The sequence below is a fragment of the Macrobrachium nipponense genome, chromosome 12, assembly GCF_015104395.2.
Source record: "Macrobrachium nipponense isolate FS-2020 chromosome 12, ASM1510439v2, whole genome shotgun sequence".
In the NCBI taxonomy this organism is placed as follows: domain Eukaryota; kingdom Metazoa; phylum Arthropoda; class Malacostraca; order Decapoda; family Palaemonidae; genus Macrobrachium; species Macrobrachium nipponense.
In genome coordinates this window covers 17,615,267-17,638,610 of record NC_087205.1, presented here as the reverse complement: position 1 = coordinate 17,638,610, position 23,344 = coordinate 17,615,267, and the positions used below count along the sequence as shown (strand labels likewise).

Genomic DNA, 23,344 nt, shown 5'->3' with positions numbered 1-23,344 from the left:
TATCCTTGATATATCTTGCTTCAACAATCTATGTGCCTCCATAATTTTCATTAATTTGTATCTATATAAAATGAACAATTTGAATACAATGAACTTCATCTGATTTAGATGGTTTTCTGTACCTTCACTTGGGTTACAGGAAGCTCTACTTCTCCACATATGACCAAAACAACACGACCAAACCCTCATTATATACTACAGAGTTGCAAATTCCCATACCTTTCATAGGATACAAATTAGGTTTGCACAATATAAAAAATGCATAGGCAGCTACTATAACAATGATTTCACAAATTAATTTACTAAAGGAAAAGGAAGGAAACCATACTCCATTTTCCACCTTTACTATATTTCCTGTTAGTTGTAACAACGAACTTTAAGACGACAAAGTGTATCATCAGTAATGAATTGAATATATAAAATTTCTACCACTTACTTTACTCATCCATTCTTCTTTTTTGGGGCCCATTCACTCAAACAAAAAATCAACTCAAGTCCTGGAAATCTCAAGCCTAAGATATGGATAAAAACAGAGCTTTATAACTAATCAACAGTTTTTTCTTCAAGCTACCATTTTAACACATTCTGGCACCTTTTAGCTTCCTGCCAAGAAAACTTGTACCAAGTAACAAATTAATTAGAACACCGAAGTTACCCATAACCACCCAATCAAAATATGCAATTTCAACTTTGCATCAGTATAAAAGAATTATTGGAACTGGCTATCTGGTTAAAAGTTTGGCAGCAATATACGAAAGAAAGCCCAAAATTATGCTTGTCTTGAGTGCTTTTAGTATTCATAATTATTAAATACTTACGACATAAGAAAACAGCAAGTAAAAAGATATGTCAAGTGGTAATAACAAGTATAAAGCTTGGGATACTGGGCAATGAGACACCAAGGGAGTCTATTTTTCTATGCTGAATGGGCCCCAAAACACCTCTATTTAGACTTGCATGGAAGGTGATTGGTAAGGACAGCAGCACTACCCAAAGGAGTTCCTCTCGGATTTTCCATCTTTTAACGAAGTGCTGTGACCTGCATTACAAGAGAAAATTTTACCTAAAGGGCGCAACATTATTTACTAAAAAGCATAGAAATCAAATTCATACCAAAAATAAGTCCTTCCTTAAAGTGCCATATCTGTATCATTCTACAAATAAAATCACACGTAATACAGTGGCTCTCAGAAAATTTTCAATTAGTCACTTATACTTTGAGGGGTATGTAAAGTCCTCTCTACATAAAATGATATTGTTATGTTACAATAAAGTTTCATACATACTTACCTGGCAGATATATACATAGCTAAGACTCCGTCGTCCCCGACAGAAATTCAAATTTCGCGCCACTCGCTACAGGTAGGTCAGGTGATCTACCGGCCTGCCCTGGGCGGCAGGACTAGGAACCATCCCCGTTTTCTATCATATTTTCTCTCTTCCACCTGTCTCCTGCGGGGAGGCTGGGTGGGCCTTTAATTGTATATATCTGCCAGGTAAGTATGTATGAAACTTTATTGTAACATAACAATATCATTTTCATACAATCAACTTACCTGTCAGATATATACATAGCTGATTGGCACCCTTCGGGGGAGGGTAAGAGACAGCTACTATATGGAATAGACAGGTAAACAACATATGTTGTAGGTATAAATAAAACCTTGGTTCCTACCTGATAGGTGGTAGACTTCGTGGGTGTTTGCCCAGTAGTCTGCATCACCTCAAGAAACTTTAGCGAGATATATGATCTATGGCCAAGAGTTCTTGTGGGTCTGCCGATGGGGTCTTATCCGCTTACTCGGCAGAGCCTAAAAGGACTTTGTCAATGGGTGCTGATCCACTTATATGACAATACACCTTATGAAGGAGTACCCACAACAATCCCGACCACCTGATCCTAACCATATGTTAGAACTAAGGATTGTTACGAGTTATCCCCGAACTCGTCACAACAACCGTAACTCAAAACCACTACGCACACATACATAATTTTCCAAAAAAAAATTATACTCAACTAATTGGATATGACAAGAATTCTCTTACTGAACAACATAGACGGCCGCCGTGCGAGCCAAATCCTCCATTGTTCGCGAAGAGACTCTCGACCATATCCAAAAAGAAGAACAGTATATACATTTAAGGATTGGTGTCGGCTCCCGTACCCAGAATCGTATCTGCCGATACGATAGGACCTAGAGAAAAACACTTCTCATACGTCACACGTACGTCTTTCAAGTAATGAGATGCAAATACTGAGTTGCATCTCCAGTATGTCGTATCAATGATGTTTTTAAGCGACATATTCTTATAAAACGAGAGAGACGTCGCAAACCGCTCTTACTTCATGAGCTTTTACTCTCAGTAGTTGTAATTGTTCGTCAGGACAGACCTTATGAGCGTCCGTAATGACGTTTCTTACAAAGAACGCCAGAGCATTCTTGGACATCAGTCTTGTGGGGTCTTTTACCGCGCACCAAAGACCTTGTCTAGAGCCTCCCAACTGACGCTTTCTCTGAAGGTAGAACTTCAGAGCTCTAACAGGGCATAGAGACCTCTCTGCTTCTCTGCCTACGAGACTCGACATTCCTTTGTTGACTTCGAATGACTTAGGCCAGGGATTCGTGGGATTCTCGTTTTTCGCTAAAAACAGAGTCTTAAACGAGCAAATAGCCGAGTCTCCCTTGAATCCTACTTTATCCTGCAGAGCTTGTAATTCACTAATTCTTTTTGCCGTAGCTAAAGATAAAAGGAATAGGCATTTTCTAGTTATGTCTCTAAACGATGCCAGATGAGGAGGTTCGAATCTATCCGAGACAGATAATTTGAGGACTACGTCCAGGTTCCAGTTCGGAGGTATTGGTTCCTTAGACTTTGAAGTCTCAAAAGATCTTATGAGAGCGTGGAGATCTTTGTTATTTGCCAGATCTAATCCTCTGTTCCTGAATACAGCCGAGAGCATACTTCTGTATCCCTTTATTGTGGATACGGCTAGATGAGATTTTACTCTCAGGAATAGCAAGAAATCAGCAATTTCCGCTATAGAGGTAGAGGAGGAGGACAACTTCTTGGCTCTACACCACCTTCTAAATACCTCCCACTTCGACTGGTATACTTTCGTAGTGGAGGTTCTGCGTGCTCTCGCGATCGCGCTTGCCACTTCGCGAGAAAAGCCTCTCGCTCTGACAAGTCTTTCGATAGTCGAAAGGCAGTCAGAGCGAGAGCGGGGAGGTTTTGATGGTACCTCTTGAAGTGTGGTTGTCTGAGAAGATCCGTCCTTCTTGGTAGGGATCTTGGAAAGTCTACGATCCACTCTACCACCTCCGTGAACCATTCCTGGGCCGGCCAAAAGGGGGCTATTAACGTCATCCTCGTCTCCTTTGACGCCACAAACTTTTTCATTACTAACCCCAGGATTTTGAATGGGGGAAAAGCATAAACGTCTACTCGAGACCAGTTTAGCAGGAAGGCGTCTACCATGATTGCTCTTGGATCTTCCACGACCGAGCAAAACACTGGGAGCCTTTTTGAAATGAATGTTGCGAAGAAATCCACATGAGGAGTTCCCCACAGAGACCAGAGATCGAGACACACTTCCTCGTGTAGAGTCCATTCTGTATGAAGGACCTGGTTCCTCCTGCTGAGCATGTCCGCCCTCACATTCCTTACTCCCTGTACGAACCTTGTCAGCAGGGAGATGTTCCTGTGAGACGTCCAAAGTAATAGGTCTCTCGTGAGCTCGTAAAGGGAACGAGGAGTGCGTCCCTCCCTGTTTCCGAATGTAGGCAAGTGCGGTGGTGTTGTCCACGTTTACTTGCACTACCTTGTTTGACACCAGAGGTTCTAGGCTCTTTAAGGCCAGATGTACGGCGAAGAGCTCCTTGCAGTTTATGTGCCAGGACACCTGTGCTGGTTCCCAGGTGCCTGACACTTCCTCTGAGCCTAATGTCGCTCCCCAACCTGTCTCCGACGCGTCGGAGAACAACACTAGGTCTGGGTTCTGTGTTCTTAGAGAGATCCCTTTGTTCTCTTCCAGAGGTAGCAACCACCACTGTAGGTGTGCCTTTATCTCCACTGGAATGGGAAAAACGTCCGACAGTTGTCCGGTTTTCCAGCTCCAAGACCTCTTGAGGAAGAATTGAAGTGGACGTATATGAAGTCTTCCTAGAGGGAAGAATTGTTCCAGCGAGGAAGGCGTCCCCAGAAGGCTCAACATTCCCTCGCCGACGTTTGTTGCTTCTCTAAGAAGAGAGAGATTATCCGCAAACCTTTTGCGGTTCTCTCTTGCGAAGGAAAAACTCGAAAACCCCGAGAATCCATCCGAATCCCCAGATAGACTAGGTCTTGTCTGGGGGTCAGCTGAGACTTCTCGAGGTTCACAAGCAATCCCAACGCCTTGGTCAAATCCAGTCAACTTTAGGTCCTCCAAGCACTGTCTCTCCGATCTGGCCCTGATGAGCCAGTCGTCTAGATACATAGAGACATTCACTCCTTTGAGGTGAAGAAATCTCGCCACATTCTTCATCAGGCTTGTGAAGACCTGAGGAGCTGTGGACAGGCCGAAACACAAGGCTCTGAACTGAAAGATCCTTCCCCCCGTCATGAAACGGAGGTACTTCTTCGATGAAGGGTGGATCGGGACGTGAAAGTAGGCGTCCTGGAGATCTAGAGACACCATCCAATCTCCTTGTCGTAATGACGCTAGGACTGAAGCAGAAGTCTCCATGGAGAACTTCTCCTTCTGAACAAATTTGTTCAGAGAGCTGACGTCCAGTACTGGTCTCCAGCCTCCCGAGGCTTTCGCCACTAGAAAAAGGCGATTGTAAAACCCCGGGGAGTTTTGATCCAGTACTAGTTCTATCGCTCTCTTGTCCCACATTTGTTCCACCATCGATCGAAGAGTATCCCTCAGCACAGGGTCCTTGTACTTGGCTGATAGTTCCCTTGGTATTGACGTTAGGGGAGGAGTGTTCAGGAAAGGGATACGATATCCCTTCCTTATGATAGTCAATGAAGACGCGTCTGCGTCTATCAGTGTCCAGGCCTCCACGAATCCAGGAGCCCTGGCACCTACTGGTGCTTGGAGGAGAGATGTTTCATTTTCCCTTTTAAAGGGACGAAAGGCAGACCTACCTCTCTTCTCCGGAGCCTTCCTTCTTGCGGGAGGTCTGGAGGTCGGACCACCTCGAAAGGGCTGCATTGATGTACTAGGTCCTTTCTTGTCAGATACCGAAACAGGTTTCTTCTTCCTAGCTGACTGCGTCAGAAGATCCTGAGTCGCCTTCTCAGTTAAAGAGTGAGCAACGTCCTTCACTAACTGAGAAGGGAACAAAAAGTCAGAAAGAGGCGCATACAGTAGAGCTGCCCTCTGAGCATGCGAGACTGCCTTTGTTAAGAAGGCGCCATACACCGTCCTTTTCTTTAAAAGACCTGCTCCAAATAATGAAGAGACTTCAAAAGAACCATCCTGTACCGCTTTGTCAATGCAAGACAAAATGCATAACAGGGCTTCAGGTTCGATTCCTTCTGAATCATGGGCTTTCTTGGACATCACCCCAAGGGACCAATCTAAGAAGTTGAAGACTTCCAATACATGAAAGAGTCCCTTGAGGAGATGATCCAGTTCAGAAATACTCCATGTAATTCGTGCAGAATTGAGACTTGGACGCCTTGAAGCGTCAACCAAAGTCGAAAAATCTTGCCTCTGTTGTAGAAGGGAGAGCGATACCCATATTCTCTCCCGTCTTATACCATATGCCTCTTTTCCCAGCTAATCTTGCTGGAGCATGCAAAAGACTGTCCTGACTAAGTCTTTCTTAGACTTCATCCATGAGTCTAAGGCGTGTAATGCCCGCTTCATCGAGATGGTGGGTTTCATTTTTAGAAAAGACGAGGGCTTCTTCGTCTTAGCACTGGAAAAGAGCGAGCGCGGAGAAGGAGGAGCAGCAGGAGTCAACTCGTCTCCATACTCCTCAAGAAGCAGGGTAGTCAAAACCTTATAGTTGGACAAACCCTCTCTTCCATGATCTTCATCATCCGAGTTTTCCTCCAACTCGGGATTTATCTGAGTCTCCGTTCTCCTTTCTGAACTTTCCTCTTCTGGAGGAGACAAACTCCTAATAGGAGAGGGGCTAAGGGAATGATACTCTTTCCTCTTTCCCGTTTTAAAAGACTTGGAAGGCGTCACAAGCTCCGGCTTCTCTTGAACTTTAGAAGACGCCTTGTATGACGCTTCCCGTTCTCCGAGCGTCATGGCTGACGTCTCTTGCTGACGTCTTGATGACGCTTCGCGCCTGGAAGACGCTCCGCTCTCTAAAGGCGTCCTACTCGGCGTCACAATATTGGATGGAGCGTCACGTCTAAGATCCGCTTTGAATGACGCTTCACTTCTAAAAGACGTCTTACGTTTCTCTGGCTTTACGAAACTCTCGTAAGCCCCCGTTCTAGCTCTCGAACTCGCAGCTTCTGCAAGACGTTTAGCAGTTTCACGTCTGTCTGACGCTTCTCTTCGAGCAGGTGAGAGAGGACGAGACTTCTTAATTGGAAGCGTCACGTCCTTACGACGGGGCGCTAAAACTCCCACAAGAGATGACAGTTGTTCCTGACAACCGCCATAATTATCTTTCTTGACGCTTCTCCCACGTCTAGTGCATGACGCCTTTCGTCAATCACGTCGGGAAGAAGAATGAACGGGGCGGTACTTCCGCACAAGTGTCAGGTGACGCTGACGCCACCTTCGCTTCTTAATAGCAGACGGAGCGTCATCTGAGAAGCGCTCTGGGCTCGAATCTATGTCGGGCTTCATATGACGCTTCAGCGGTCTCGATAAGTTCGACTCCTTCCACCCTCGTTTAGGTGAGGGAGAGGGAGAGGACGAGAAACACTCGCGAAGGACGCTTTTCTCTATAGCGCCCTTGAGCCGCTTGCCATGAAGCAGAGCTAGCTGAAGGGACGTCTGACCGTTGGGGATTCCCCACGACCTCCTTAAGGCTTTCGACTTTCCTTCTCCTCTGGGCATGGGAGCTTGGAAGAGGTCTAGGCCTGGGAGCGTCGCAGGGACGATCAAACGCCCCCTCCACAACACGAGAGAACTCACTTCACTGAAATGTTCACTATCACTAGCCTTACCTTTGGAGTCAGCCATCTTGGACTTCATGTCTCTAATAGTAGCTTTCAGATTGGCGATTTCCGATGCCGAATCCGAAAAAGCACTCTGAGAATGAGATATATAGGGAGAATCTACATCAGTAGGATTAGAATTATCCGTGAACGGCTCAATAGGCCTTGAACACACACCTTTCAGCCGTCTAACTCTATCCCTCTCTAACTTCTTCAAATAAGAAGTCAAAGTCTTCCACTCTTCTGCATTCAATCCCTCGCATTCCTTACAAGTATTAATAGCAGAACACTGAACCCCCCTACATTTACGGCATACAGTGAGGATCAACCGAAGCTTTCGGTATCCTCACCCTGCAGCCTACATTCACACACATTCTCACACTCACATTAGAATCAGACATACTGAGAAAAATCCAAAAGAGTTATTCCAAAAACAGTCCACAGTAGCGAATGCCAAAACACGATCCAAATACGTCACCAAAAAGCCGAAAAACGTTGATCAAAGGTTGAAAAATGAATCTAAGTCAGGAGGTAATAACAACAATGTTGATACCACCGGCGACAGAGAAAATATGATAGAAAACGGGGATGGTTCCTAGTCCTGCCGCCCAGGGCAGGCCGGTAGATCACCTGACCTACCTGTAGCGAGTGGCGCGAAATTTGAATTTCTGTCGGGGACGACGGAGTCTTAGCTATGTATATATCTGACAGGTAAGTTGATTGTATGAAAACAAAGTTTTTATAACCTAAATAGTCATATAATTTTGTCATTCTTATTCAGCACCTCATTCACATTCCAAATATCCACAGAATTGTATTCTGGTGTCTTGCAAATAGTAGCATCAGTGACTGCCACAGGTTGGCTTAAGGACTTGGCTACAGGTTAAACTTATATCACTGCAAGCAGCCTGGAGTCCTTCCCTACATAAAGATAAACCAACTACAGTGAGGTATCAAAACTCTAATCCCATGTACATCACCTTCCTGGGCGGAATCAAGGCTGCCTTTTCTCAGTTGATCAGCATGGCCAGTTAATGACAAACATCACACAAACTCCTTGGTATGTTGCTTATGTGAAAAACTATTTTTTTGTCCTTACCTTTGATTATGAGGAGACCTAGTCTCGGTCTCTGCGTCCTCGGTGGTCTTGGTTATCCCTGCGGTCACGACGGTCGCCCCAATTTCCCTTTTCACGGCGATCACGGTACCCACCACCCTGTAAAAGATCAAAATATTTATTTCAATATTGCTTTTCCCATATACAGCATTTCAGAGGAAATTAAGATACTATCTATTACAATACAGTATTCCATGTCCTTTGTAACAAACTGTTAGGACAAATTTTTCAGCTGTCTAAGTTGTTCTGTACACCTACAAAATCATTACACATCCCAAACTACTTTACGAAATATTCCCTTTGTTTTTCAGATACCACAACCCCTTCTAGCATTTCTGACCCTTCATGAGAAAATCACTCTACAGATCGCCATCCTCAATCATTTCAATTATCTATCTTTTCCCCTTCTATTCATGTCAAACTTTTCTTACCACTTTAATAAAACTTTACCTCTACCAACCTACATAGCACCTACAATCTTTGCTTTCCTCTGTGTTCCTTACTTTTAACCAAAAAACTTTGTACATAAAGCCAGTTTAAACCTCTCATATTTCCCCATTTATTTCTTTTTACAACTTTTGGAAGCCCTATATTTTCTTCAGCTGTAAAAATGCTCTCAAATACTTATTAAATTAAATTTCTTTTTTTCCACCAATAACATTGCAATTCTCAAATATCTATTCACAAGAGACCACTACTCTCAACATACACTACTCCAACTAGAAAAACTACACTTTTTTAGGACACAGTAGAATAATTATGCCTAAGGCATCAACTATTCACTAATCTTGATTTCTTTTCAACTACTATTGCCTATTAAATACAGTTGAAACATATTTTTGATTTTATTAATTACGACTTAATAACTTCTTTCATACCAAATTTTTTAACATGAAACAGATTTTTCTTAGTTGATATGGAGTGGAATTTTTGGAGACTATTCCAATAATTCCACCCCACATCAACTAACAAAAATTCTAGCAATGAATATTGACAGTAATACAGAATTTAAGCAATGTTAGATGTCCTTAAAAACATCACTAAAGGTGGATTTGCTAACAGATACTAAGAGTTGAAATATAATACCAATGATCAAGATGAGTGAGTAGAAGATATAAGACTACAATCAAACTTAAAATAAAAAAAAAAAATTTTGTTTCTCAAATTACATATTTTGAATACTCATACTCAGTAATCCAGAGAATAAAACTTTTAACAAAACAGTGTACCATTACCTGCATTCCGCGGGTGAAAAAGGGCTTTTGGTCGAGAATACGTTCGTTGTTTTCAACCAAGTTATATAGTTTATCAGCCAGCTGTAGTGAAAGGGACTGGAGAGATGATGGTTCAGTGCGATGCATAACAAGACATGAAGTTGGTTCATCCAGCGAGGCCTAGTATGAAAGAAAAGAAAGAAAAAAAAATTACTATGACACTTCTATAATTGGAATTATTTACAAAAGTTGCAAAAATTACCAGAAAGCCATGAACAATTCTTGATGAGTATTTTCAATAGCTCCAATCTGAACCACCACCTACAGATGCCATAACCTAAAGCTTACCATAATTTCCTCATTAATAATCATCTTGCTGATAATTGCATGAACTGTGCTATGGGGCAACTCAAACATTTCTGATAACTTGATAAGTGAAATGGAGTCATAAACATGAGAATAGGTAAAGAGGTATGTTCGAAGACTCTCTTCCTGAATCTTCAATCCAAGCATCTTTCGTACACGGTCTGCTTCATGGAACAAATCCCAAACTTTGCCATTCATTTTATCATTAAGGAGGAGATTTCTGCAAAGAAATATGGGATCTATTAAAACATATTAAGGAAAAGTGCTTTATCCTGAACAGCCTTCTGCAGACCTATGACCAGTTACACAATGAATTTGACATTTATCACAGCTGTTACATAAACACATCGGTGCCATATAAAAATTAAACTAGTTTTTGAGTATATATTATATTTTTTGGTCATTTACAGCAAAAGCTCCAGTTTCCTGATATCATAATGTATGGTAGTCCCTATAAAGAGGGTGCCACTTTCATTACACCTTAGGTGGCACACTACAAACTGTACTAAAATTAGCAGCAGCATCCCTCCAGTCCAAATTGTACTCTCTCCATCTTTTACTTTTCACAGGTCATTTGGACTCTTCTAACTTAATTTATAATTCTTGTTCAAGAAAATACCATTCAGTCTAACGATGTGACTCTGTAGTCTTGTTCCAGTGTTATAAACTGAGAACAACTTTGGTCCTTCTCACGTAAAACATCATTCTTAACCCTGTGGCATTGATCTAGTAAAAGTTCAAAAACTGTGAATACAAAAATACATACCTACACTGCTTCCAGTTGCCATTTCTCATAGCCTTTGAAGCAGCTACAACATGTTCCCTCATACTCTCTGGAGGACCAACCAAAGACTGACGCTCAGAGTTTTTCAGCTGATGGTGAAAAGACTTAGAGATCATACGTCGACGGGCATCAAACTCATGAGCAGCCATATAAGGAATTTCAATAAGCATGGCAGACACAAGATAAACACACTCCAACATCTGAAAAAATATTTACCCTTGTAATTGTTACAAACATAATTACATACATGATGTATGAGCATGAAATAATTTGGTAGCTCGTACCAGAATTCCCATTAGTGGACATATACAGTGGCCCTATCTTTACAATCACTGCATATAAAATTATTCCAGTTCTACGAAACAAAAAATATTAAGACTCAGCTTTTTACAATGCTTTTCAATTACACTATAACTTCCAGTCGTACTATTTGGATGTTCTGGTATATGCTACATTATCATGTCTATGTTATTTATAAGGAGGCCAGACAAAGTACCTGTTAAGCTGATGAGCTAACACTTGTAATATAGCTGAATATACTTAAAATCAAAATGAGCTGTACATGTTCAGTACTAAATACATTACCTCTAAATTAATATGCTGATGGAAAGGGATTTGTCGTTGTTTCTCCTGCTTCTCCTGTTCGGTTGTCCTCTCATGTTGACGCTAGAAAAAGAAATTGCACACTTTAAACCACAAAATAGCATTTATAAAAAATAAGTAGTGACAAAATGTTAACAATCAAATATGGCAAGCTAAAAGTTACGAGTTGTAGTGGTTGGAAATCCAAGAAATAAAAGAGATGAAGTACAAGAATCTCAGTGGAACTGGGAGAAACCCCATGGCTGCACCAGGAAATAATAGCCTGAGAGGGTGAACACCAAGACTAAAGAGAGAGGGAATGGAGGTAAAATCTAAAGCTAGGGAAGATGTGCTGTTCAGGGTATTTTTAAACTTATAAGATATCAATTACTATTATAACCATTGGTATTTTTAAACACAGCAAAAGTATAACTAAATAAAATTTCATGTAATACTGAACAAACCTGTGGCAGAAGACCTTGAGCTAACAGTTCCTTAGCCCTACCACCTGACTGTATATCAAGTAAAGCATTGTGAGATTCCTTTATGTTACCATGACGGAAAGCACACAAACCCAACTGCACCATAGTTCGATTGTACAAAATCTGTGTTGGTAAGTCAGAGTGCTGAATAGTTTCCTGAAAATAAAGACGATTAATTGTGCAACAATAGTAAAAAACTGTGGTCTACAAGTACATAAGATGAAAAATCTCTCTCAGAAATGACATTCAGGCCATTAAAGTAGGAGTGACTTTACTTAGAACTGTAATTCATTAATAAAAACTTTTTACTAACTGAAAGTGAATTGTAGAAATAAGAATAAAACTCTGCATTTTGAGAATAAAAAACCCCATTCCTCTTCTGTCGGTCCATATTTATAAATTCAAGCTTTCCATTGTAACTACTAGATGAACCACATACAAAAAGACTCCTAGGACAACAAACATCTTTTTTTTTTTAACTTACAAGATAAGGTAGTAGCTTTGTGACTAATCACATGAATGGAAGACAAACTTGCAAGATAATAGTTTACTTATATGGTATTCAGCTAATTAAAAGTAATATGAACAAATCAAAGCTTAACAGTTAAAAGAAACTCCTGTGGCAGGCATATACTTTGGTAATTATCAATACTAATCTTACTAAATTTATTATTCTTTACAGGTAAATATCTGGCCATGATTTTTTAGTAGTTTACAGTACATCAAAGATGCTATAATGAAAATAAGCACTATAAAAATACATTAAGTAATATTTTTGCCACAATGTGTTGGACACACTCAACCCTTAGATGTCATCCTTATTAAGCCTAATTTACAATCTTTATCTATATAGGGAACTTAACTACCATTGACTGTAATTGCAAGCTACAGCTGAAAAGAACGCTAACAAAAGTGCAGAGAAAAGAAATAACTGAAGTTAGCAATACTAATGTGTAAATCAAATTTCCTAACAGTATAATTTACAATTATAAATATACACTAACATTTGACTACTAACCTGCAAATGGGCCATAAGCATAAGGTCACGGGCTTCATACCACTTATCATGGAGAGACATGTGGTAGATGTGGCACAAGACTGCCCTGGTACGAAGACGATCTGTATTATCTCTCACATAGATGTACTTGCATAACTTGTCCATCTCACAAAGGCTTGTATCTTCAGTCACAGGAAGTTCCCCCTAATGAAAAATATACAAAACACTTAAAACTATCAACAAAATGAATGACCTACACAAACTATCAGTTTATCTCACCTTTCAGTTTGTTAGTGTCTTCACTTTTTTCAGCAGAACGAAAGTTTACATTACATCATATAAAGTGATATGCAATAAAATTACATCTTTTCTAGGATGAAAATACTAATCAAATAGATCTTCTGGCAGTATATCAAATGCATTATGCTGCAATTCTTTAAAAATCAAATATGCATGATCCATTCTCACTATATTTAACAATTCTGTGCCGATTACTCAAACAAGAATACCAGAAAAATTAGATAAATTTTTCATACACAATACATATGTACAAGAAAATACCCACCATGGCTTGTTTAGCAGCTCGAGGCTCATACTTGTAATAGAGATGCTCAATTTTACGTAGGTATATTCTACAAATATCAGAAGGCATTCCATTCTCTTCTTCATACTTCAAAAGTTTATCAATTATAGCACAAACACGAATCTCGTCCCTCAATCGTACTATATACTCATTACTGTGAGCATCACATGCCTGAAACATAGTAATCAATTTCACAATCCATTGTCAAAAAAAAAAAAAAAAAAAAAGGCAGCAGCAGCAAACTGAAACATATCAATAAATCATGAATATTAAACATCCCTTGATCTACAGATGGATACTGTACAGTCGATCATCAAAATCTCAAATTTTTTTACAGTGCTGCTTCAGTTTGACTTTAAGAGGTAATCTGTGAAGTATAAAAGTACCACAAAATTACTCCTCCAAAAAAAAAAAACTCTCAAGAAATGGAGAGAGATAATATTAATATTACCTTCAATAACTTTATGAATTCTTCATCCATACGATCAACTATGGTAAGAACACATCCTCGGACATTGTACGGGGGCTTCTCCAGACTCTCAAGTTCTTCAGTGATGTGTTCACCAATATTTAATTCAGGTTCTGCTATAAGCATGTCCAGCAGCTCATCAATCTTCAACAAAACCTAAAAACCAAAAGTTTTGGGGTAAAAAAATGAGGGTTCAGGAAGACTGCATGGAACCGAAGACAGCTGAGGAAGATTTGTGCAAAAACAATTTACTCTTAAGACGTACATTCCTATGTCATTAAATGGTAAAATAAATAGGGGTCAATTTCTCAGTCATAAAATCTTACCTTTTCCCAAAATTCAACTTTCATTGGATCTGATACTGAAGGATTATAATCATAGATGGACATGATTATGTTGAACTGCACTTTCACATAAATGGCAGGTCCCAAATTATTCTCCCGAGCAACATTCAACAGCTCATGAAGCAGTTCAATCTGCTCTTTTCGATCTGTTCCTTTCTTGCCTCTAGCAGCCATAATTTCATTCAACTTCTTGTGAACAGAACTTACAGTGATCTCATCATCTTTACCAAACATCTTTGGTTTCTCCTGCAAAAGGATAAAATGAGAATGTTACTCAAGTGCTAACTACATTGAAAACATTCAAATATGACAAAGCTCTGTGTGTGTGTGTGTGTGTATATATGTATATGTATATGTATATATTATATATATATACATAGATATGTATGTATATATATATATTTTATATATTATATATATATATAGATATATATATCTATATATATATAATATATTATATATATATTATATATACCTATATATATATTATTATATATACTATATACATATATATATATATAATATATATATATAGATATATACATATATATATATATCTATATAATATATATATATTTATAAATATATAATATATAGTATATATATATATATAATATATAAACATAATAGACATATATATATAGATATAATCATAATATATATATATATATATATATGATATATATATATCTATGAAGCCATTTTAACTTTCCTATTCATGAAGGTATGAGTTTATAAATCATTACCATTGGTAACGACGATCCTTTCTTCACTTTTTGCCAACCTCCATCATCTTCCTCATCAGTCTCTTCATCCTTCTCAAGTTTCATTTCCTTGGGTAAACGTTTTTTCTTTCTTCCTCCACCATCGTCATCTTTTTCAGGAACCTTCTTCAAGAATTTCTCTCTGAAAGGGACACAGGTGTTACCAACATTTCAATTCATCTAAACTTTGACAATATCTTACATAGGGGAAGAGTACTCTTTCAAAATACATACTAAAATACTACCTGCTAAACAGACTGCTGTTTTCAGTTTCAACAAACTTGATTTAAATGTTACTTGATATGTAGTATGAAAAATAGCACATTATTAATACAATATTCATCAACCAAATAAAACTTACTACTTAAGCAGATTAGTGGGGTACAATTTTAAAAATATATTCATAAAATAAAAAAAAATTAACAATACTGAAAAAGACAGTAATTGTTTTTGCTGCTATACATAAGCTTTGTCAACAATACTCAAAGACTTCATTCACTGTCATATCATATGGTGATTACATGAAAAGGGGCTCAAAGATTTCAAGTCTCCTCTTAGAATACCACTGATAAATTTCAAGCATGAAAGCATTACAAATGTAGTCATATAATCGATATCCAACTATTTACCTTAGAGTTGTATATCCACCACCTTCATCTGATGAAGATGTTGTTTCATCAGTTTCATTGCCCCAGTCGATACTATCTCCATCACTCGAATCATCATCTACAACTGGGCCCTTTTCAAATTTCTTTGCAGACCTAAAATAAATTGAAAATATTAAATATCAATACATCCCTACAATATAAATAACTTCTGGTCGATATTCCAAAAAAAATTTCAGGAAGCTCCTTTATGAGAGATCCATGTCATATAAACAAGAGGAAAATACACTGAATCTAATTACCTTGGAATAGAAGGTTCCTTCTGGAAAGTTTCTGCATCCATATTGTTGTCAGAATCATCATCATCATCTTGATAGGCCACTTCATTTTCAGCATCTGAATCTGGGGCATCTGGATTTTCACGGAAAAGAGCCAAATCTGCCTCATAATCACGAGCATACTTTCTGAATTTCTGACGAAGTGATGTTAACCCTTTAGCATTATTCTTGGACATACTCTTTCTGGCAATAAGCAATAAAGACATATGTTAAACTTACCACACATTCTTATTGTTAAATACTATTGCAGCTACAAACTTGGAATACATAAAATTACCTACCAAAGCTAAGGTCCTAGAATTCTATCACTAACTAATTCAAAGCTATTAAACCAAGTGAATTTAGCATCTTTCTTTATTAATGCCCACATCTCACTTCCACAGTGATAGCTGAACAAACAAAACTACATATACCTTTAACTTGTTTTGATCTTTTTTTCCCCACAGACTTTGGCTAGATCCTTGCATCACCAGTGACTACCACACACACACATTGTCAAGATCACAATTTATATCACATGATTTATCAACACGTTTCAATACTTGGCTAAGCACTCCTGTCTTGGACAAACTTTTCACCAAAATAAAGTACTATTCCACTTCAGCTCCACTACTTAATCTTAAGGAAGTTCAATTTCATCATCAAAACTTCTGTTCACTCTAAATTTCAATAGTTTCATTACAATACGGTATGTTAATACATGCCTTGATGCAGCAGGGCAAACCACATCAGCTAACAAAAAAACACCTTAGTAACTCTCAGGTAATGATCGATAAATATTTGGATAAAACTTTTAAACCAGCATAATATACATAAAAGATAATCTTCTGCCTTCCACTTTACTGCTTACCTCCCAGCTTTATCCTCCCATGATCCCTTGATAAAATCATCCAACTCGGCAAGACAGCGAGCATAGAAACGGGGAGTTTTTCCACCTTCCTCTTTCTGCACTACAGGCAAGGCTTTAGCATAAGCACGAGTAAGTTCTTCAAAACCTGAAACATAATTTATAAAATCATTGGGAACGAAAAACAGAAACATGGGAAACACTTATAAAATGAAGTTAAGTAGCAACACTATCCTTCCATCTCTAATTTTTATTCAAAATCCACAAGATTATCAGATATCACAATTAACTGATTATTCAGTCAAGTCTTGTGTGCTTAGAAATGAGAATTAATGGTCTTGTTTACTTTATACTACTTTAATATCCATTAGCCAATCAAACACCAAGCTTATGTTCTACGATTTGCTTTGCCACGACAACTTTAGTTTTTTATGAGGAATATTTACGTCTTGTTTTTTTATTCTAAATATCACAATTTTTGAAAGTAAATTTTATTTTTTCCTAACTATACAAACCTGAGGTCCTCCACAAGATGATTTACTTTCAGCATAGGCTGGAATACGGCTGTTTTATTCTTGAAAAAGGTTGTTAGGGAGTACCTGTCAGGTAGGCATGTAGGCAGCCTACCCGGATGTAAACACTCCACTTTGCCTTTCAGCCCAGGTTTCAGATTGAGGGTGGCATGAGGTGGGCATTAATGTAAAGGACCTCAGGTTTGCATAGTTAGGAACAATACAATTTACTTCCAAAAACTGCGATTTGTTCCTACATGATATGCAAACCCACAGTCCTTTACATAAGGAAGACTCACACTGATTGGTGGGAGGAACATGAGTGAGTCTCTAGAACTGACTGGAGTTCTGCACACCTGGCCTATTCCTCCTAGTCGTAAGAGCGAGGAGTGCCCTGCCTCTGCCAACTTGATCGGAGTATAGAAGTTGCATGATCAAGAGTCAGACTTCTGGGTCTTTTCAAAATAACAAATTTTCTAAGACAATTTGTATTTTTCATAGCTACAAACCTTCGGTCTTAACAATAGAATGACTTTGTGGGCGATGTTGCTCAAGAGCTTTTGTTGTGTCCTGTCAGGGCTCTGCGTTGCTATCTTAGAAGGACACAGCACCTTAGACCAGGCTGCCGCAAACTTTTTGTTAGCACAGGACGTACAAAAAAAAAGAGGTGTCAAAGAATACTATCTCTTTTTGGATACGGGAAGCCATCAGACAGGCATACTTGACTCTTGATTCCGCCGCCACTTCTCTGCAGGCTAGAGCGCATGACGTTAAGGATATTGGTCCCTCTCTGGCTTTCAAAAAGAACTTGGCTATACATGGTGCTGAGCACTGGTGCTTGGTTACACCAGTCCACGTTCACCTCTTTCTATCTTAAGGATGTTGCCCACAGATCTATGGACACATTTTCCCTGGGTCCTGTGGTGGCTGCCCAACAGATTGTGTAACTCATCATTGCCCTCAACAGGGCACACTTGTATCTTCCCTAAGATGATTGTGCGGATGAGAGAATGAGTGAGTTGGCTGATCTCTTTCTTTCTCTTGTACCTTTCCTTCTTCCTTTGGGCGGGTTGAGGAATAGACACATAATTTGTTGGATAGGTCTGATACAGGTGAGTAAGGTAGTCATACTGATAGTTTGTTCGCTTGGTATGCAAATTACCAACCCTCTTTCCGTAGCATATGCTTCGCTCCTTGGCAAGGGGGAGTAGGGAGTGGTAACAAACCCTGGAGTGTTGGTTTGTTATTGGACAGTCAAAGTTTCTCTTTGGTTCCCTATGCCATGATTCTCCCATATCATTGTACGTCGCTCAGTGTCTGGGTGGTTAAATATCAATGTACCTAGCTTCTAATGGACATCAGTCCCTCTCCGGAAGTTATTTCTGCTGGAGATGGACTGGTGGGTATGGCCCCAGCCAGTTTAGGATGTCTGTACTTCCCTCCAGGTATAAGTCTATCCTACTGTTAAGACCGAAGGTTTGTTTGTGTATGAACAAATGACAAATTTTCTAAGACAATTTGTATTTTTCATAGCTACAATCCCGAGGTCTTAACATTGTACTGCCCACCTCTAGCCAGACCTCTGTCTTACTAAGACATCCTGAGTTGGGAAAGACTGACGCTGTGGCATGGGTGCATGGTCCTTGACCACTCTTCACCTGATATACGTACATGTTCCCAGATCTCACAAGATTCCTTGCTTTCATCTGCGTTTTAACCGGATTCAGCTGGGTGCTAGAAATTATCCGTAACTCATCTGAAAAAGGGCTGGGAAGAATATTCAGGGTCGGAGGCATTAATGCAAAGTTCTGGGAAGGGTTTGTATTATTGGCAGTCTCCTTGCCGATAAGAAAAATAGAAAGGAAGCTCGATGTGTAAGCTTACCGCATCAATCGCCCGACCAGCCAGTGTAAGGAAGAGGAGTAGAAGGACAAGGACGGGAAGGTGGAGAAGCCAGTGACTCCCACATCCTTTTTACCTTTAGAACCGCACCCTATGGGCAAGATGCAACTTGTCCTCTTGAAGGAGCCGGGTAAGCAAACTGCCCTCTTTCTTCGTCACCTGGTCCATAAACGAGCTAACAACTGGTGTCAACGATCTTCAAGACTCGTTTATTTTTAAATTCCCCTCAGTACATGGTGTAACTAATTGTTCATTTGGACTGAAGATGAACCCAGGGAAGGGTTTGAACGCTTTTTGTAATCTTAAAAATTATACACGTACTCGCAATAGCGAGGAATGTATGAGATCTGGGAGCTCATGCGCATACAAAGTGGGTGCTGGTCAGCGACTATGTACTGCACTCCGTGACACTTTAGTATCTAAAAACCTTGAGTTTGATTATAAGATACTACCAAGGAAATATTGGGCTTTAGTGGACAACAAGACAAGGCTCGTACATCAGGCATGACTGGGAACTACAAATAATGAGCAGACTCCAAAATGTTTTGGAGGCAAAAGCACCATTTGAAACTGGTAAAAACATCCATTTACTTCATTTACTTTACTGTTTTTAAATGAAGTAGCTGTAATTTTTCAACCCAGCTTTGATAGTTTATGAAAGAACGTATCTGAATGAATTTCCATTCAGTAACTAAAGACAGCTATGATATCAGTAACATGAAATCGGCTGATTATTTTCAGAATGTCAACAAAACCAGAACCCAAATGGCAGAGCGCTCTGTCCATATCATTATTTTCAACACACATCTATTATTCGATTTGCTAATGGGAAGCAACCGAATCAAGAAACATCTGATTGTTAAGAGTTGCTTTAAAGTTGTCACATTGTTAAACCATGCCAGTACTAAATTGAAGCTGCAAGTTACAGCCAAGGCAGAATAAAATTAATAATGGAGCAGGCGAGTCATTTCCCGAACCGGCGAAACCACACTTATGCTTATATGTACAGTATTGCGCACATTTTAAATCCAACTTTGCTAATTTACAAGAACATCTCTTCTAGCAGCTAACGGCAACAAAAATAGCAACAGTACTCAATCAGCAGAGATTTTGAGAATGTAAACAATATCAAATGCCAATGGCATACAATGACATTGTTTATACTCTACAATATGTTTAACTTTGCAAATGATGATTTTCTCCAGAAAACTATATAGTTTATAGAGCTTTTCTGTTTTCAGAATTACACGTAGAGATTGTACAACTGTGATAAAGTGAAACCTCGCTCATCTTAACATTTAATAATGGTAATTATCCACAGTATATAATTACTGTAATTAGTTTTTTGTTTTTGACAGTAGTATCAATACTTGTGGCACTAGTGATTTACTTGGATTACCTACAGTTTTAACCATTATTACATTGTTTTGTTTAGTGTTGATAGTTGTGACGGTAATTAACTATTGACACAACTATTAACAATTCAGGGGTTAGCCAATCATTAAAAAATCTTGGCAGGATTTAAGGTTTGCTTTTTATACTCTGTATAAAAAATAATCCCCCCTTTTTGAGGGATATTTTTCAACTTTAAAAGGTCACCTTATACACCAGCATATACGGTAAACAAAAAAATTATGCCCTAGCCTACATATTAAAAAAAAACTTATAAACAAAAACAAAGGACAAACCTCTGAAGTTTCCCCCAGTAATTCCCAAAGCATAAGCATACATTTCGGATGAATACATGTCTCGTTCTCACATTAAATGCATGTCTTGTCCTTATGTTAAATATATATCTTGTCCGCATGTTAAAGGGAGATTGAAGTCAATCCAACCCTTACTGCCAGAGCACTTAAGGTTGCAAATCCAGGTATAGTGGCAGGAGCTTCTGTTAGGACCATACAGCGGCGCTTGAGCAAGGACTTGGAATATTCACAAGTGAAGGCGCGTAAGACGCTGCTGATAACCACCAAAACAAAAATTCTTACAAAGACTGGGCTCTGGCAAAATGGCGTCAAGTGCTATGGAGTGACGAAGCAAGTTTTTTTGTTTCGGACAATAAGGGAAAGTGTGTGTGGCAAGTCAACATCAGACCTGCTGGAACCCAAGTACCTTGCCACGTATGTGAAATTCCCTTCTTATGTAATGGTATGGGGTTGTTTTGGTTATGGTGGTAAATGTAATTTGGTGATATTACCTTGTAACAATACTGTTAATAAGGACTCATATTACATTCTGTTTGATTGATTGATCATGGAATTTAGGGCATAGCCCAAGCACTCTGTTGAACGAGATTTTGGAGGAATCTTTTGACAGCAGCACAAAAAAAAAAAAAAAAAAAAAAAAAAAAAAAAAAAAAAAAAAAAAAAAAAAAGTGTATTTTTCAGCAGGACGGAGCGCCTTCACATACTGCGAAACAAAATATTAATTGGTTCAAGGACTGTGGAATTGATTTCATACAAGACTGGACAGGTAATTCCTCAGATATTTCGCCCATTAAAAATCTTTGGGCGATTATGAAAAGAAAATTACAGGACGTTGACACAACAACAATTGAAAAATTAGAGACAGAGTTGAAGCGTATCAGGGACAACCTCGACGAGAAGCTCCTGCAAAAACTTGCAGATTTCGTCCCCAACAGGCTTAAGGAAGTTCGCAAACGTCGGGGAATGCCTATCAAATATTAGGCTAGGAGTTGGTGAGTGATAACCTATTTTTTTTTTTTTTTTTTTACTAACCATCGATTTTTAATTAATATTTTCTTTTATGCAACTTGTTTTTTTCTTACGAAATCGCTACCGACAGTTTTTTTTGACGGGTACTGTACATATTTATTTAAAAAACAAAAATAAAAAATGAAAAATCCCAATGGGAAAATGATCAACGGCCAGTCAGCAAGACCTCGCAAAAACATGCCTTCATCGGAAGACGGCCGAAAGCAAAGCGGAGTGTTTACATCCAGGCAGGCTGGCCTACCCGCCTGCCACATGGTAGTTACTCCCTAACCCCCTTGTTCAAGAATTTAACGGACGTAATTCCAGCTACACCGAAAGTAAATTCCTTATGTAAAGGACCGAGGGTTTGTATATCGTGTAGGAACAAACTTATAAATAATTCAAGATACGAAACTCTATCATACATCTCTGTCTGCTTTAATATAGTTTCCATTTTCACATGATGGCAACTGTGTGGAAACCACAAGCTTAGTTTTGCCATTTTCCATAAGCTCCTGGGAACTTGCATTAGCAATCTTAGCACTTGATCACAAGGAACAATCAGCTGATGTGGCAAGTTGTCACACTGCCCGAGTACTCATATTTTTTCATACCTTTCATTTCAAAACAATAAAATAGGTTTCCCCAAGTACAGTATATTGATGTTATTAAGAGAGGCTGCAATTCTTGCTAAAGTTTTTTCAGAGCTTTGTAGTTGTGAATGTGTACATTTTTTGATGGATTCTCACTCATTATGCAGTTTTTTTCTAAATGGTATTCATGTTCTATAGAACCACACTCTCTATGTTGATGACCTTTTTCTGCTAGTTCCTATAATTACTTTCTCTACTTAAGACACACATTCTAATCTAATCACAGGTTCAATACAACTTTAATTTAAGTGGTTAAAACTGGATAAATAAATAAGTTTAGAATTAGAAGAAAAGGTAAACAAAGCTACAAAAGAGAAAAATACCAGTACAATATTTTTTTATGAAATATAGTAGTAAAGAAAAACTTGAACAAATTGTTAAAGTATTCCATAACATTCACTTACTTGTAAAGCACGCTGACATATCCTTGCTCCTTTTGTTATTTTTTAGCTTTTTAATAATATTTTTCAACTCTTCATATCTCTTCTCCTTTGCCGATCGTACCACACGTTTGGTATCCTCTTCATCTTCACTAAACTGTCAATATTAGAAAAATACATCTCTAAGAATAATCAAATTACACATAAATATGTCACCGATAATACTGCACTGTAATTAGTCATACAAAAGTTAATAAAGCTTGCTTACCGCATATGCAGCTGCAGAGATACCGGTTGGCTCTTTAACTACCTCCTCCTCACTTGATTCTGACTCCGACTCGGAGTCGGACATAAAGAATCGGGATGTCATTGTGGTAGCTGGAGTTTCTCTAATAAGCACACTGTAAATTATATGAAAATAACAAAGTTACACTGTAAATTATATGAAAATAAAGTTTAAGACAGTTAAAGCAGCAAAATAATTAAAACTTATGGCATATACGTATTTCCATTTCACCTTTGTAAATATGAAGCCTCTTCAACATTTAACATTTGAATCTCATCTCCCTATG

General features: G+C 38.7%; 1 protein-coding gene across 1 annotated transcript in view; it reads right to left on the bottom strand.

The window, feature by feature from the left end:
* Positions 1–328: 328 nt before the first annotated feature.
* Positions 329–23,344, bottom strand: part of LOC135224379 (eukaryotic translation initiation factor 3 subunit C-like) — a 53,211-nt gene continuing 30,195 nt past the window's right edge. The window contains exons 2-18 of the mRNA XM_064263336.1: positions 23,041–23,173; positions 22,797–22,929; positions 16,615–16,759; positions 15,729–15,947; positions 15,451–15,582; positions 14,804–14,963; positions 14,040–14,303; positions 13,696–13,869; positions 13,227–13,415; positions 12,683–12,865; positions 11,647–11,820; positions 11,186–11,266; positions 10,583–10,800; positions 9,799–10,036; positions 9,472–9,630; positions 8,219–8,335; positions 329–1,039 (exon numbers count right to left, since the gene is read on the bottom strand). Of these exons, the coding sequence (XP_064119406.1) occupies positions 8,237–8,335; positions 9,472–9,630; positions 9,799–10,036; positions 10,583–10,800; positions 11,186–11,266; positions 11,647–11,820; positions 12,683–12,865; positions 13,227–13,415; positions 13,696–13,869; positions 14,040–14,303; positions 14,804–14,963; positions 15,451–15,582; positions 15,729–15,947; positions 16,615–16,759; positions 22,797–22,929; positions 23,041–23,173 (2,701 nt within the window). The 3' untranslated portion in view covers positions 329–1,039; positions 8,219–8,236. The remainder of the gene's footprint in view (positions 1,040–8,218; positions 8,336–9,471; positions 9,631–9,798; positions 10,037–10,582; positions 10,801–11,185; positions 11,267–11,646; positions 11,821–12,682; positions 12,866–13,226; positions 13,416–13,695; positions 13,870–14,039; positions 14,304–14,803; positions 14,964–15,450; positions 15,583–15,728; positions 15,948–16,614; positions 16,760–22,796; positions 22,930–23,040; positions 23,174–23,344) is intronic.